The 15,639-nt window shown below is 51.9% G+C and overlaps 1 protein-coding gene across 1 annotated transcript in view; it reads right to left on the bottom strand.

Moving 5' to 3' along the window:
- Window positions 1-15,639, bottom strand: part of DCHS1 (dachsous cadherin-related 1) — a 48,843-nt gene that overhangs the window by 25,373 nt on the left and 7,831 nt on the right. The window contains exon 3 of the mRNA XM_084493029.1: window positions 40-228. Within this exon, the coding sequence (XP_084349155.1) occupies window positions 40-228 (189 nt within the window). The remainder of the gene's footprint in view (window positions 1-39; window positions 229-15,639) is intronic.

The following is a 15,639-nucleotide window of genomic DNA, read 5'->3' as shown; positions in this document are numbered from 1 at the left end:
CAGCAGCATTGCATCCCCATTGGCATCTGCAGCACTCACCCCATCAACAGCAGTGATGGTGAAATCATAGGCAGACGTGCCCTCATCACGGTCCAGAGGCTGCACCGTACACAGTTGCCCCGTGTTCTTGTCGATGCTGAACTGTGTGGGGACCACACTGCCGATGCCAGAACCAACAGAGTAGGAAAGGGAGCCAAAGAGGCCGCTGTCAGCATCGGTGGCTGTCACCTGGATAGGAGAAGGCACTACTTAAGCAGGGCAGCACTATTGAGACCACCAGCCTAAGCAGACAGACCCAGCCCACCACCTTCATAACCCATTACTGTCCTCTACTCCACAGCCCACAATTACTGCACAGCCCTCAAAGCTGGCCACAGCAAAGCATACTGACTGTTAATGACTCACTCCTGACATCCTTGTCCCAGACAAGATGACTTCCTCTGCAGCATTCTCTGAAGGAGGACAGGTCCTGCAGGGTCACACGGATTCAGATGGTGCCCTAGGCAGTGGCAGGCAGAAGCAGGCACCCCAGGGTCAGCCTACACTGGCACTTGCCAGGAGGGGACACAGGGCTGGGGAGCACTGCATTGCGGACTTGCAAGAGCTGCACCATGCTTGCTGTCTACAGCGCTGCCATGGGTGCCTGCATGCCAGAGGTGGCTTGTTCAAGGTAAAACCTTTCTTGCAACCCTGGGGCAACATCCACTACCCAGGTCTACAGATTTCCCTTAGCAAAGAAAAAGCCTGTACAGGGGGAGGATGTGGGTGCAAAAAGGTGCAGAGATGCCAAAGATCTAGCAGACAAGCATCCCCCCTGCACCCAGCTTGATTGGCCATCCAGAGACAACCCACACTCATGCAGCAGCTGGCCTTGGCCCTCTGCTCTTTCTCTTCTGCAAGGACACTTAAGACAAGCTGGGAAGCAAACCAGACCCTCCTTACCCATGTCCCAGGCTCTGCCCCACTGTCAGAGCTCTGTGCCTGGCAGCCCTGGGCTTTGAGAAGAATGCCTGGGGGTGGCATTGCCCTCTGACAGCTGGACCTACCAGACCCCGTGGCACAGGCTTTGCATTAGCATCTACGGACACAGCAGGAAGATTAAAACTGCTCCCTGTCTGCAAGGTCCTGCTCCACCTCTGTCTCTTTGCAGCTCAGCTCAGTAGAAAACAGCTTCTTCCCCCTGACCGCAGCATCACTGCCCATGGCTCTTTCACCAGCTGGGAGCTCGGTGTGGAGAACAAAGCTGGAGGATGGAGCCAGGAGGGAGGCAGCTGGGCCAGGCCCGGGTGAAGTGGAGTTCAGGCCTCGTCAGCCACAGCTCCTCCCAGCAGCAGCGCTGGGGCCTCGGCTCCCGTGAGCGAGAAGCACAGGAACGTTGCATGCGCGCCAAGGAAAGGGCCCAGCTGGGGGCTGCAAACAGCTCCTTCCTACGGGCAGGGCCCCCAACCTGAGCTACCACCAGATCCTCAGAGATGGACGAACAACCAGAGTGAGACCAGAGACTGCTGGGCCAGGGAAGAAGGAATAAAGTGGGAAAAGGTAGGACTTCATTATGCTCTCACCCCAGAAGGGGAGGCAGCACCTGAGGGAGCCCCTTGCTGGTTCTCCTGCCTGGCATCCACAGCCCCTCCCCCAGGGAGGGGAGGCAGCACCTGTGACATTCCTCCGCCAGCCCTCCTGCCCCAAGGCCTGTGGGCCCTTTGCAAGGGGATGCCAAGGAAGAGAACCTGAGTTCACATTGACAACAAGCACAGTGCTCGCTTCAGAGGAGATTTGCTCCCCTACCATACAGCAGCTGCTGGAAGAAGTGCCATAGAACAAGATCTCCCTCCCTGCTCCAGATGCAGAGCACTCAGAGACACAGGTGCCATGACAGCAGCCTGGGGAACTGGCCCCACCTGCCTCCCGCTCTGTTCAAACTCCTCCCTCCATCCTGCCTCAGCTCCCTTTGCTGTTTTCTCTTTGCTCCTGCAGTAGCAACAGCATCTTGGACATGCCAGGAGCTCCTGGCTTGAGGAAGCTTTGGCTCAGGGGTTCAGAGCAGGGCATGGCTGGCTGCAGAGGGCTCATGAAGTAGGCTGGGACGGGGCCACTGAGTGGAAATGGTCACTGTGTGCAGCACAGGCTGAGTATCTGGTTGGCAGGGCCACAGGTGAGGTGCAGCATGAGGGCCCCAAGTCTGGATGCGATTACTATGAACCTGCATCATTCAGATCAGAATCCATCTAGAGCCCCAGATATAAAGCTGAGGCTGTCAGGGAGCAACAGGAGGGTGTTAAGTCAGAGACCTAATGATAAAGACAGATAGCAGTTGGAGTTGTTCATATTAGAGTATGAATCTGACCTGTCATAAGACAGACACCTACAGGGGAAGTTATCTGGAACTCCAGCTTTCTGCCACAGGAGCTGGGTGGGGTTTTGGGAACAGGGGAGAAACAGGTGAGCTCTCACTATCGTACAATACAGTATCATCTCCCTGCCTGCTCCCCGGTACCCAGCACCATCTCCCTGCAGGAATGCCTGATGGAGCCAAGAGTCTGGCAACAGACACAAACCTAGCTGTACAGCCAGTACAAGGGATCCTGAGAGAAGTTCCCCATTAATGTGTATCTATCACTCCACCTCCCTGTCCTGTTTTGATGGCCCCTCAAGAAGCAGGTAAGAGGTTTAGCACAAACAGTTCGTGCACAAGACCACTTATTGTCCAAGAGAGGTTGTGTCACTGCTATACCAGCACTGTAGATTTGTGTCTGGTCCTTGTCTTACTTGGAGGTGTGGTGCTAAACCAGAGTCTAGAGAAAAGCCACAGGAACAGCAAACACATCTGAAGGAGCAGCTGACCATGTTAGCTCAGTGTGGGGCTGCTGTACAATTCACATTGTGTCTCTGTCACTGTATGGAGAGGGCACAGGACTGTACCTAGTGACCCCAGCCCAAGCCCTCCTGCCTGCAGACCGCTGATGCCCTCTGCCTGCCTCCTGTGGGATGGGGCTGGCTGCTTGCCTTTAGCTAGCCCGTGCTTGTGGGGCCTGACAGCCCCTGAAGGCCAGCACGATGTTGTCTCTGGTAGGGACTGATGCTGCCTGGGCACTTCTCCAAGTGGCAGTGCAGTGTTTGATCAGCCACTAGGTATGGCAGACACCACAGTCCATCAGGCATGCACAGCTGGGATCCATGGCTGCAGACTGCAGAGCACAGGCAATCTGGGACACTGCACATTTTTATCTGTGAGGTTAATTAACCACCAGAATGGCTCAGCAAGGCCTGTGGCAAATTCACCACTCCTGGAATTTTTTAAACCAAGTCTGGACATTTTTCTAGGAACTTTGCTAAAAGCTAATCCAGATCAGCCCTAGGCTCTCTATTTAGTGCCCACCCAAAATTTTGGAACAGCTGGATTTACTGTAACTTAGGAGGCTTCTGACTTTTGCCTGAGAAACGAGGAAAATGGGGTCAGCCTGTCTATGGGAGAGCCCTCCACTTGGGGTTGTGCAAGGCCTGCTGCTTGAACGTGTGTCTGCAGGAGGCAGACCTCTGAGCTTGAGTGGATCCTCTGCAGCAGCCCTGCCTCCAATTTTGAATATCCTGCAGAGCCAAGACTGGCTCTTCCCAGGAGGAGTTTATGTGGGAGGAGAAAGAAGAGGAGAAGGCTGCAGCTGGGAACAAGACACCTGCATGAACTTGCAGGGGCACTGTGTGAGTATGGGAAATACACTAACCTGCAGGATCACAACACCAATATGAGGTCCCTACATGAGCTCACAGGACCACTGCACTTTTGTCCAAGACACTTGCATGTCCCCATGTGCATAAAAGACACCTGCATAAGGCACCTGCATGTGCTCAGAAGGTCGGCCTGAAGATACGAGACGTGGACAAAGCTGTGGGGTCACTTCACCTGTAGAGAACACCTGCACAAGCTTGCAGGATCACCATGGTTACACTAGGCACAATGTGTAGAGCCAAAGTGCATGCTGTGTTTCTGACCAAGGCTACAGAATGTGCAGCTACAACCCTATATGCTAAGTAGAGATGGTGTTCCCTTCAGATATTTACAGACACTGATGAGATTCCCAAGCTTTCTCTTCTCCGGGCTGTACAGTGCCAGCTCTCTCAACCTCTCCTCCTATCAGAGATGGTACAGTCCCTTCAGCATCTTTATGTCCACCAGGCCCCCCAGGTCCGTTTCTGTCAGGGAGCATTCCACCTTGGGAGCTCCCAGCATGTCCTGGTGCCTGGACTTGTTCCTCCCCAGGGGCAGGACTTTGCACTTCTTGGTGAACTCCATGACGTTTCTGTCATCCCATTCCTCCAGCCAGTCCAGGTCCCTCTGGAGGGCAGCACAACCCCCTGGTGTATCCGCCCCTCCTCTCAGTTTTGTGCCATCTGCAGCCTTGCTGAGGTTACACTCTGCCCTATCACCCAGACCATTAATGAAGATATTAAACAGGACAATATTCAGACATACAGTTTGATTTTTGGGTGGTCCTGTATGGAGCCAGGATTTGCACTCAGTGATCCTTGTGGGTGACGGTGCCAAACTGTAGCTATTTTGTTTTAACATTTCACATTTCTGTGTGTTTTTCAATTAGTACATTTCTCCTGCTACCATGCCTTTTACATACCAGTATTGACATGGCTGTTGTGATATTCCTAGGTCTGAGTATACAGTATCTGGCTAAACACTTAATATTCACAGTTCGGCCTGCATACAGACTTGAGAACACATTCAGCCTTTTTACTGTGGTCACACACAACCCCTGTAGATGCTGAGGTGCTGTATGATGCACAAAATGTCCTGCTGGGGTTGTCCATAAGGGCTTGCTGCCCACTCAGCTGCTGTCAGCATTTGAGTGCCTTTGTCCCCTCTCTCCCATCCTGCTTTGGAACATGGCAGCAGAACCGATGAACAACTACCCATACTGAACATTTTGTCTCCAAAGTCTGCAGTGAAATGCAGAATCCCTTAAAGGGATTTTTGTGAGGCCCTAAGGTCAGTCTCCAGCACCCTTGTCTCCAACCAGATCTCCAGGCTAATGCCTTCAATAGCATTAGGATGCTCATTTTTCAGGCTGGTCCATCATATTGAAGAGGCACACTCTCCCTTGCTTCCTCCTGCCTCTTCTGCCTTTTGCTTCACTTGTGCAGGAAGCAAAATCTTAATTTCTCCTCCGTCAGCTTTTCCTCTGCAACCCAGCTTTTGGTCTGTGCTGCTGCACAGTGTGTTGTTGGGGGTAGTCTCTCTCATATTCTATTATTTCCCTCATCTGATGTAAGAAGGAAATAGAAAACAAACAAACAAACACATACAAAACAAACAAACAAACAAACCCCACAGGTATGCAGCCTATTTCCAAATAGCCTTAGAATTGCCAGCCTATCTTTTTTTAGAATTCAGATATGAACTAGGACTGAATAATTAATTAATTAAGGGAATAGGATCCTTCTGATCACTGCCCTCTGTGCCTTAGCTGCATGGTCTTGGCTGAGTGGTACCTGCTACACAGTAATGTGGAGCTGACATTGCCTGACACAAACTAATATCCTCCTTAAAGAGGTAGATGGTGGAGAATCTGAGCCCTAAGGGCACTAATAGGCTTTAATGGCCCTGATCAGCCTCAGCCAGGGAACCTAGCCCACACCTTCTGTCCATGGCTCTAGGGGCTCCATTCAAGCTAAGGTCTGGGCGCCCATGCCTGGCCAGAGCTATGTTAGCGTACTCATCTCCAACACTGTATCTAGTCCTGCCTCCTAGATTGACCCCAGACCTATGCTGTAGGCAGCTCACCTCCTGGACAGACCCCTCAGATGTATATTGTAGCCTTAACTCTATCTCTGTCTCTGTCCCTATCTACATTTGGCCTTGACCTGACTCTCTGGAAGGATGCTGAAACTGGCTCTTGCTTGCTTTGCCCAGGACTGTCAATGGACCATATTACCAGCACTTGGCTCTGCTCACCATGTTTAGATTGTGTGGGACCGCAACCATCAGGCTGTGGCTCTTTGCAAGCCATGCAGCCTGGGTCTGACAGTGCCTAATCCAGCAGGGTCTGGTGACAGATACAGGCTAGGAAGCCAATGCTGCATCTTTAGCTTAGTATAAACCCATTCCAAGCCAAATGCAGTGGGTCTCTCATGGCTCTTGGGAAAGTAGTTCCTGCTTCTTTCTTATTTTCTTTACCAGGGAGTATTTTCTCTCTTTGGCTACATATCACCTGGAACTCTCAACATGTGCCAGCAAGAAGAGGTTTTACCCTTGCAGGATGCCAGGATGGGAAAAAGTGCTATGAAAAATGGCCCCTGGGAATGCTGGAACTGTGAGAACACCCAAGACAGACCATGTGTTATACAAAAAAGAAGTTTAGTAGGTGCTAGAGATTGGCAGAGGCCGAGTACAGGTGGTCAGTAAAGCCAAAGATGTACTGCAGGAGAGAGCCTGAAAGAAAGGTTAAGGGAACAGAAAAGGAGCACAGGAACATGTGAATATTCTGCTGTGTGGCACTGGTGAGTAGAGGCTATGTGAGATGTAATATACTGAATCACTGCTGTTGGCAGTGGGCATGTTTATGCGTCAGGGAGATGCAGATTCTGTTGGAAAAACCTCCTCCTGGGAATCTGTGCCTGTTGCTGTTCCCCACAGGACCTCAGCATGCTGTGGCTCCTGCTGTGGGCTATGAACAGAAGTGGGGACAACTGCAGACCCCCATGGTGGGTCATGCATGTGGGGTGAGTCACCATCCCTGGAGGTCTTTAAAAGATGTTTAGATTTAGAGCTTAGTGATATGGTTTAGTTGAGGACTTGTTAGTGTTAGGTGAGAGGTTGGACTGGGTGATCTTGTAGGTCTCTTCCAACCTAGGTGATTCTGTGATTCTGTGATTCTGTTTGATAGGATGCTGTATGTCTTCAGCTTGTCACAAGGCTCCTGCCTTCTTGTAGTAATGCAGGTATGTGAGGAAAAAAACAGCTAGTCCTGCAAACCCCTGTCCATTAGATTAACAGGCATCTGGGGACTGTGTTGCTGGAGCACTCCCAAATGCCTTGCATTTGCCCAGCCCAATGGACACAAGGAAGGAGAGCACAGGAGGCTGCACAGCCTCTCTGGGCAACCTGCTCCACTACCGGACAGTCCTCATGGGGAAAGCCTTTTCCTAGATCCAGCCTGAAACTCATGTTTCCACCTCTGCCAATGGGCTCTCATTCTCCAGGGATGTGGTGCTCCACTTGGCCCCCACCTCCAAGTATAGCACAACTCACGAGCCACCAGTCTGTGAGCCCAACCATACAGAAACCTACTTCTTACCCACCTGGTTGTGCCTCTCCAAGCCATGACCTTCTCCTTGGGAGAAGGTGTCAAAATCCTTGTTAAAGTCAAGGCACTCATCATCCACTGCTCTCCCTTCACTAACAGATCCAGGCCATGAACCACAGAAAGCAAACAGACTGCTCAGTCATGATTTAGTCTTGCTCAATCTTTGCTGGCTGCTGCCTTCCCAATTTCCTCTGTGTGGCCAAACACATGGTCCAAGAGGACTAATTCCATGATTTTTCCAGAGACCAAAGCAACACTGACAACAGGGTAGGCTCTCCAGATAATCCCTTTGGCCTTTTTTTGAAGCTGGGGTGCTTTTCCTCCAGTTGTCAGGGATCTCCTCTGGTCTCCACCACATTTGAAAGAGCACTTCTACAAGTCCATTTCTGTCAGCACCCTTTGATGCAGCCTGTTGCGTCCCATGGATTCATATGGGTCAAGGTCACTGAAGAAATACTGACTCAATCCTAAACCCTGTCAAGAAGCTCTCTGAACCCTTTCAATAAGCATGAAGGGCCTGGGAGGGCTTGTTGGTGAAGACCAAGATAAAGGAGGCATTGAGTGTCTCAGTCTGCTGTCACTAAATCACCCACCCCATTCAGCAGTAAGTCCTTATTTCGCCTCCTGCTACCAATACAGTGGTAGAAGCTCTTCTTACTACCCTCAGTTTTCCTCACAAGTCTCACCTGAAGTTTAGCTTTCTTGATATGACCCCTATATGCCCAGGCACTGTTTATAATCTCTTCCTTTGTAGCTTGCCTCTGTGCCTACCTCCCATATGCTGCATTTTTGCAGCTTAGCCCACAGGTCTCTGCTTAACCAAAGCAGTCTCCCAATATGTAACCTTGTTTTCCCAAGTGCTGGGATGGACTGTTCTTGTGCTTGGAAGATGATTTCCTAAAGGCTTACCAGCTTTCCTGTGCTTTGGTCTTCAGACCTGCTTCCCATGAGAACCCTTCCACCTAACACATCCCTGTAGAAGCTGAGGTCTTAAGTCCTTGGTCTGTACTACTCTCCTTCCTCACTCCCTTTAGGATACTGAACATTACTATAATTTCATGGTTGCTAGAGCCAAGGCTATCATTGATTACCACATCCTTAGGCAGTTCTTCCTTTTAGTGAACATCTGGTCCAACTGTGTGTCACCCCTTGTTGGCCTGGGAAACTGAAGTTCTTTGTGAGAGCCAGGGTCTATGATTCAGAGACTTCCCTCCGGTACTGCCACCTCCTTGGCACACTGTACCAGCCTCAACTTCTTGCATTAGCATTGATGTCCTTGTGCTTAAAGTGTGTGGTGGATTTTTCTCTGTGAATGTGGGTATTTACTTTCTTAATTTACACAGTTTGATACCACAGTACCCAGAAGTAAGGAATTCCAGAGCAGAGTGCATTTTTCTTGAACTCTGCACTGCTGGAAAGCAACCAGCTCTGGCTGGCCCTGAAACAGGGTGCTGTGAGCATACCCTGATGGTTTGGGACCAAGCTGGCTGCCCTGCAATGCGGGTGGCAGTCATGAGAAGAGGCCAGGAGTGCCCCAAGCCCGAGCAGGTGCCGGATCTGTACGTCCCTCACAGAACTGAGGCAACACTGGATGGCTGGGGGGGTACCCTGGATAAGGGGTGGTGGAGGAAGATGGCAATACAGCGAGATGATGGAGGTATTACTGGGGGTGACAACAGAAAGGTGCCAATGATAGCATCCATGGGAGCATCTGTATGGGGCCTAGGATATAGTGGAACAGCATGGGGCACAAGAGGCAGATAAGGATGGGGTATGCTGTAGGACATGGGAGAGGTGTATTAGCCTGTTGCAGACTAGACCTGGCCATGGCTAGCATGGTGTGCAGGGGGGGACTCCGGTGCACCCTGGGCTGAGAGAAGGCTGGGTGAAGGCTGGGTTGTCCCAGTAGCATGCTGTAGGCAGAATGAGAGAGCAAGGCACAGAGGCAGTGTAGCAGAAATAATGCTATGTCTGCCCTACACAACTACAACAGGTTACAGAGAAATACCATGTTGCAGCCAAGCACATCATAACAAAACCCAAAGACAAGTGGGAGCACTGGAACTGCATTGCTCTGGCTTCGTTCTGGACTACAGCAGGATGGGTCTCAAATCTCCCTCTGTCTTCAAGAGCAAGGAGCTGATTGCTGACAGAAACACTTCCCATACACAATAGCAGGATGCATTCATTATCTCTTCATGGCAAAGGATTTCCCTTTAGAGAATGGTGTTCTACAGGCTAGAACAGGACAGCTGCAAGCTGGAAAACTATCTGAGCATGTGGCTGTTTTGTTCAGGGAGGAGGTGGGTTGTCTAGTCCACTCACCAGTACCAATAAGGGAAGAGTTTCTGAGAACTACCACCTCTTAGTCTTAAAAGAGCACAATTAGACTCCGAGGTCGTAGCAGTAATGAGAAATAGACCTACAGGAATGGATCACAAAGTCAGCAAAATGGGGCTTAACCAGGGTCATGTCCAGCACTTGCATGGAGGCAGGGAAGCGCCTACAAGGCACCATTACGGAGAAATCTCCCAAACTGTTTCTATGCTGGGATGCCTCTCTTAAGTGCCTGTACGCTAATGCACACCGTATGGACCCCAGGAAAGCTGTTTAGTATTCAAGGATCACCTTCTTCAGGCCCAAGAGCAGCCCATTCCAAGCTCGAAATTAGAGGCGGTCAGCCTCACCTTGATCCTGGGGAAGGTGCTGGAGCCACTCATCCTGGAACCATTTCTAGGCACACGAAGGGCAAGAACTTCATCAGGAGCAGTCAGCATGGATTCACCAAGGGAAACTCATGCTTGACCAACTTGAGAAGCTTCTATGATGAAGTGACTGGCCTGACAGATAAGGGGAATGTAGTGGATATAGTCTGCCTAGACTTCAGTTAAGCGTTTGACGCTGTGCTCCATAAGATCCTCACAGACAAGCTGGTGACGTATGGGCTGGATGGGCAGACAGTGAGGTAGATAGAAAACAGGCTGAATGACAGGACACAGAGTGTAATGGTCAGTGGTGCAGCCTAGTTGGAGGCCAGTAATGAGTCCTGGGGGTCAATACCATGTCCAGTCCTGTTTAATATCTTCATTAATGGTCTGGGTGATGGGGCAGAGTGTAACCTCAGCAAGGCTGCAGATGGCACAAAACTGAGAGGAGGGGCGGATACACCAGGGGGTTGTGCTGCCCTCCAGAGGGACCTGGACTGGCTGGAGGAATGGGATGACAGAAACGTCGTGGAGTTCACCAAGAAGTGCAAAGTCCTGCCCCTGGGGAGGAACAAGTCCAGGCACCAGGACATGCTGGGAGCTCCCAAGGTGGAATGCTCCCTGACAGAAACGGACCTGGGGGGCCTGGTGGACATAAAGATGCTGAAGGGACTGTACCATCTCTGATAGGAGGAGAGGTTGAGAGAGCTGGCACTGTACAGCCCGGAGAAGAGAAAGCTTGGGAATCTCATCAGTGTCTGTAAATACCTGAAGGGAGGGTGCAAAGGTGTTGGAGCCCAGCTCTTTTCTGTGGTAGTGCCAGGACAAGAGGCAGTGGACACAAGCTGGAGCACAGGAGGTTCTGTCTGAACACCAGGAAGCATTTCGTTACTGGGCAGGTGACTGAGCACTGTCACAGGTTGCCCATAGGCATTGTGTAGTCAGGATTTTGGGCAGCCAGCTCTGAGTAGCCCTGCTTGAGCAGGGAGATTGGATTAGATGATTACAAGAGGTCCCTTCAATCTCAGCCTTTGTCATTCTGTGATCTGCAGCCAAAGGCCCTTCTGAACATCCCAGAACTCCAGTCAGCTTTAGTCCTTCTGAAAGAGTGGCTCTGCTCCATCAGCCCTGCACACAGCCCTGGGACCACTGTGCAGCAGCATCTGCTACCTGACTCTTCTTTCCTGTTTGGTTCAAAACTTTGCTTGTATAGCCTGCAGCCACTTGTCAAGAGCAGCTGGGCAAAAGGGTACCCGTGAGACTAACGCAGTCAAAGTAGCAGCAGTGGATGGAAAAGAGCAGCAAGATGTTGCAGGGTTAGGAAGAAACCACAGCACGAATCTCAGGGAGCTATGACTGCTTTGAGCAAAGGACGGCAGATGCTGGGAAAGTGTGCCTCTCCACACCACATGGAGAATCGGCAGGACAAACATGGTCATCGAAACTTTGAGGTCTTGTTATTTCACCATCCTCCTACTACCCTGGCAAGACAAGATGCAAGGAAGTAGAACCAAGGCACCACAAAGCTTTCAGGTTCTTCCAGAGCAGAGAATGGATGGAGAAGCAAAGCCGCACGCTAGAGTCCTCAGCTGCATCACCTGGAGTCAAGGCTTTTCCCTCCCACAGATCCATCTAGAGGGCAACACCAGAGTCCCTTGAATACAGCCATCTTTGTTCTCCCAGCCTTACTACTGACCTCTCTACTCCCCTATGCAGTCCACAGTTCATGAAAAGGATGGAGTGCTTCTCAGCAGCCGTTCTCTGGCTATCCTCCTCATCTCCAGCAAGCACAGTCAGCAGGCAGGGAGCTCATCTGGAGCCCTGCCCCGGCTGGATCTCTGCTACGCACATGTTACGCTGTGGCTTTGGCAAACATCTGGCTCTGGGCTCCCGCCCCTCAGAGTGACGGCTCTTGGTGGGAGAGGAGGGGAGGCTGGCGCCAGTGTGGTCAACGATCCCACGCACGGCTCCCTTTGCCTGAGTGTGTGCCAGGCGTCCTGCCCTCCCCAGCCCTGGCACAGCTGCTGACCAGCTAAAAGCAGCCAGGGAGCGGCCACGGCTGCTATTTCAGGAGCTGTCTCTGGCTCCCGGACTGCGTCTCAGCCTCCAGCATACTCAGGCCTCAGGGGAGTGTGTGGGGTCAGGGTTCGGCCCTAGTGATTGTCCAGCACGCGTGGCTGAGGCGAGGGTCAGACCCTGAGGCTGTGGGGTGTGCCACGTCCAGGGAGACCCCTCTGCACAGCTGCAGTCACTGCATGCCTGCACCACTGGCTCCTGCAGCCCAGCAGCTACAGGACATGGTGAGGCTCTGGCTGGCAGCTCCACAGCCACAGCCAAGGCATGGGCAGACGCAGGGCTGCTGTATCCATACACAGCTAGGTATGGAGCACAGGGGCAGATTGTGACATCCAAGAATTGAATGTGATGTAGCAAAGCCCTTGGGTTTGAGGAGGAAGGGAAGCAGTTTAATCAAAGACACTGGCAGGGTGATAAGACTGTGGTGGAGGGCAACTGGCTACAGGAACCCGAGGGTGAGTACAAACTTTCCGGGAGTCCCAGTTCTTCCAGGAGCAGGGGCAAAGTAAGGAGCAGAAAGAGTAGGAGAAAGACTCACACACAAGCACACAGATGTCTACTCTGTTAGAGCAGCAAGGAGTTATAGGGCACTGGGAACCTCGGCAGAGTGGACAAGTTTGGGTGTTGAGCAGGGAGGGCAGAAGTCACGACCCTGCAAAGGAAGAGTGCTCAAGGGGGCTTGAGTGGGGCAGCAGCAGTGCAGGGTGGGAAGTGACCTGCTGGAGGGTGCTGATGCCAAGGACTCCAGAGAAGGGTGCTGAGCTGAGCTTTGGCTGCACAAAGCTCTGGTAGTGAGAGCTTTCAGAGCGGGTCTGCACAGCAGGATGGGGCATGATGATGCAAGACATGCAGGTGATACTGGAGCTTGGGGCAGCAGAGTAGGGAGCAGGACAAGCAGGGGAACACCAGACAGGAAGGGGAGAAGGAAGAGGCTGGGGTGCCTGCCCCATGGCCATGCCCATGAGGGAGAGCACTGTCAGTGAGATCTGCCCCAGGGGCAAAACAGCAAGGGTCCCTGGGGGGCAGATGACAGCAGCTGGCAGCAGCCAAGGGGTGTGGAAGAACAGGAGGGAGCAGAGACTGAGGGAAGGGGAGGGGGAGTATGCTGGCAGGCTGGGGCTCTGGGAGGGGAGGAGCAGTGCCGGGCACTTTGGGGGAGCAGTGTGCACAGGTGTGGGGCTGTGGGCAGCATTGAAGAGGGAGGGCATGAGCAAGGACTATAGGAGGAAGGGGAGTTCTACGGGGCCTGGGGCCAAAGCAGAGGTGAGGGAAGAGGGGCAGCTGTGAGGGGGCTGGAGATCAGTGCAGAGGAAGGAGGGAGCTGTGGAGGGGGCTGGGGGAGGAGCAGAGTATGGGGGAGAGGAGCGCAAGGGGCTGGGGCCTCTCGGCTGCAGTGGAAAAGCTGCTGCAGCTCCAGGGGAAATGCTACTTGAATTAATCATGGCGCTGGCTGCTGTGCCAAGCCCAGGAGGAGGCTGCTGGCAGCGCAAGGAAATAACTTTCACAGGAATTTGGAACAAATGCAGCTCTTCTGGCGGTAACAACAGCACTCACCTCCCCCACAACCTCCCCATGTACCAGCATCTCCCCCATGTTCCCAGTCCCTCTGTACCCCCAGACTCGCTCTCCCAGCCCTCTCTCCCAGAAGCATGATGCACTCCCTCTCCTCATGCTGATCCCTAAGGAGCTCACAGGCATCTCCCGATCTTGTCTTGGGAAACTTGTCTTCTTGTTTCATAGCAGGAGGAGGCCTGTTCTATGTCGTGCAAAGGTCTGAAAATAGGTTAATGCCAAATCCGTTGTCCCAAGAAAATGAATGAATGTAACAATGTCCTTCCACCACTCTCTCTAGCAGCAAAGTCAGTATTAGTCTTCCTGCTGCTCCAGTCCCAATGTGTGACTACTCGCTGTGTCCTCTCACAGCTGTCCCCTTCAGTACCATAACCAATGCATCATGATTATCCCTTAGGACTCTCTTTTTGTAATACAGTTCCTGCAGCCTGATCTAGCTTAGAGCACTTCATGCAGGTCATGGTGCAGCCCCAGAGGCTGTCCCAGTGCTGTGCATGCAGCATAGCCAGTCCCACAGAATCACAAAACAGTACTCAAACTCAAAAGCTCATCAGACCTGTCCTCAAAATTTTAAGATACGGATATACGTTGCATGTGTTGCTGGTCAGCTTTTGATTGGTGGTGATCTTCTTCCCCAACAACTGTGTGTATGGGTGCAAGGGAAATATGTAAACCCTGGCTCCAAAATCATTAATATTGAATCTATGCAAGAATCAGTAATCCACCATCTCATCTCATTCACATTTCAGTCAAATCAGCCACCATTCACAACATGGGGGTTACACAGCTCTCTCTGTGCTTTACAGTGGCTGCCAGAGGACAGACAATACTTGATTTAGCATGAAAAGTTAGAAAGGCCCAGAAAGACAATATCTGACCATGCATGCAGCTTGCTGGTACAAAGTCAATCCAACAGAATATTTAAAGCAAATTTAAGCCAGCAGGGTGAATTTATACCAGAACAGTGCTTTGCATCATATAAACATAGCACTTGAATGTGGTCCGATGAGCCCTAAAGCATCTATACTATCAACTCATGGCCACAGAGAAACAGAGACAACCGATTATTGACTATCCCTTGCTCTCTTGCCTGAAGGTGCTGTGTCCACTGATTCCCTGGGCTCCTTCTCTACTGGCATTTCTCTCTCATCTGAGACCTGAACTGTGAGTTTGCTGTTTCCTTTGGTTAGGGCTTATGCAGAGTCTGCTACCGTGAGACCTGGCCCATAATAAACACAAGTAATAAACAAAGATGTTATGAGATTCCTTTCTTCTCTGGAGCTCAGGCCAGCAACCTGTTCTGCTCAGCCCTGTTCATACACCAAACACAAAGACCAGCCTGGCAGAGCGGATGGGGTGTGTGGGCATGCAGGAGACCTGCAGCTAGTCTCTCCTGGTCACTCACACTCACATTGACTCCTCACTTTCCCATCATTTTGTCCTGCCCACAGAGAGCAGATATCAACATCTGAAAATAGACCTGGTCCTCCCAAGGTTTCTTGCTTAGAAATATGGTGGTCCAATGGAGAACCAAACCCTTTTTTTCGTGCTGGCCTTGGCAGCTGTGTTCTGCACATCATGCTGGTAGTGCCTGCCCATGGTCTGGGCTCTTGTGAATATTACATGGGTCTGGACCAAATCCAGACCTCGCCACAGACCCTTTCACCTCCTAAGGCAGGACAAGCCCTGATGCTTGGAGGTCACAGACAGCTGGAATAAAGCAGGGGGCACACAGGGGCTGACATGAGCAACCCCGTGGGACGGTGCCAGCTGCTGGCCACTGCTGACCCCAATGGCTCCTTGGAAGACTCTTCTGGGGGAGGGGTGGCTTGAACCAGCAGGAGATCCAGGCTCCCCACCCCAGATCTGCCCAGCTCCCCAACCTGGCCCACTCCAGCTGCGGCCCGGTGCCTAGCCGGCAGCCTGGCCTGCCTCCTTTCCCATCCTCTCACGTTTCCCGGCTCAGAGGAAGCAGC

The sequence above is a fragment of the Aythya ferina genome (assembly GCF_964211825.1).
Source record: "Aythya ferina genome assembly, chromosome: 1".
Lineage (NCBI taxonomy): Eukaryota > Metazoa > Chordata > Aves > Anseriformes > Anatidae > Aythya > Aythya ferina.
Note: the sequence above shows the minus strand (reverse complement) of the source record. Positions and strands in the feature narration are given on the sequence as shown.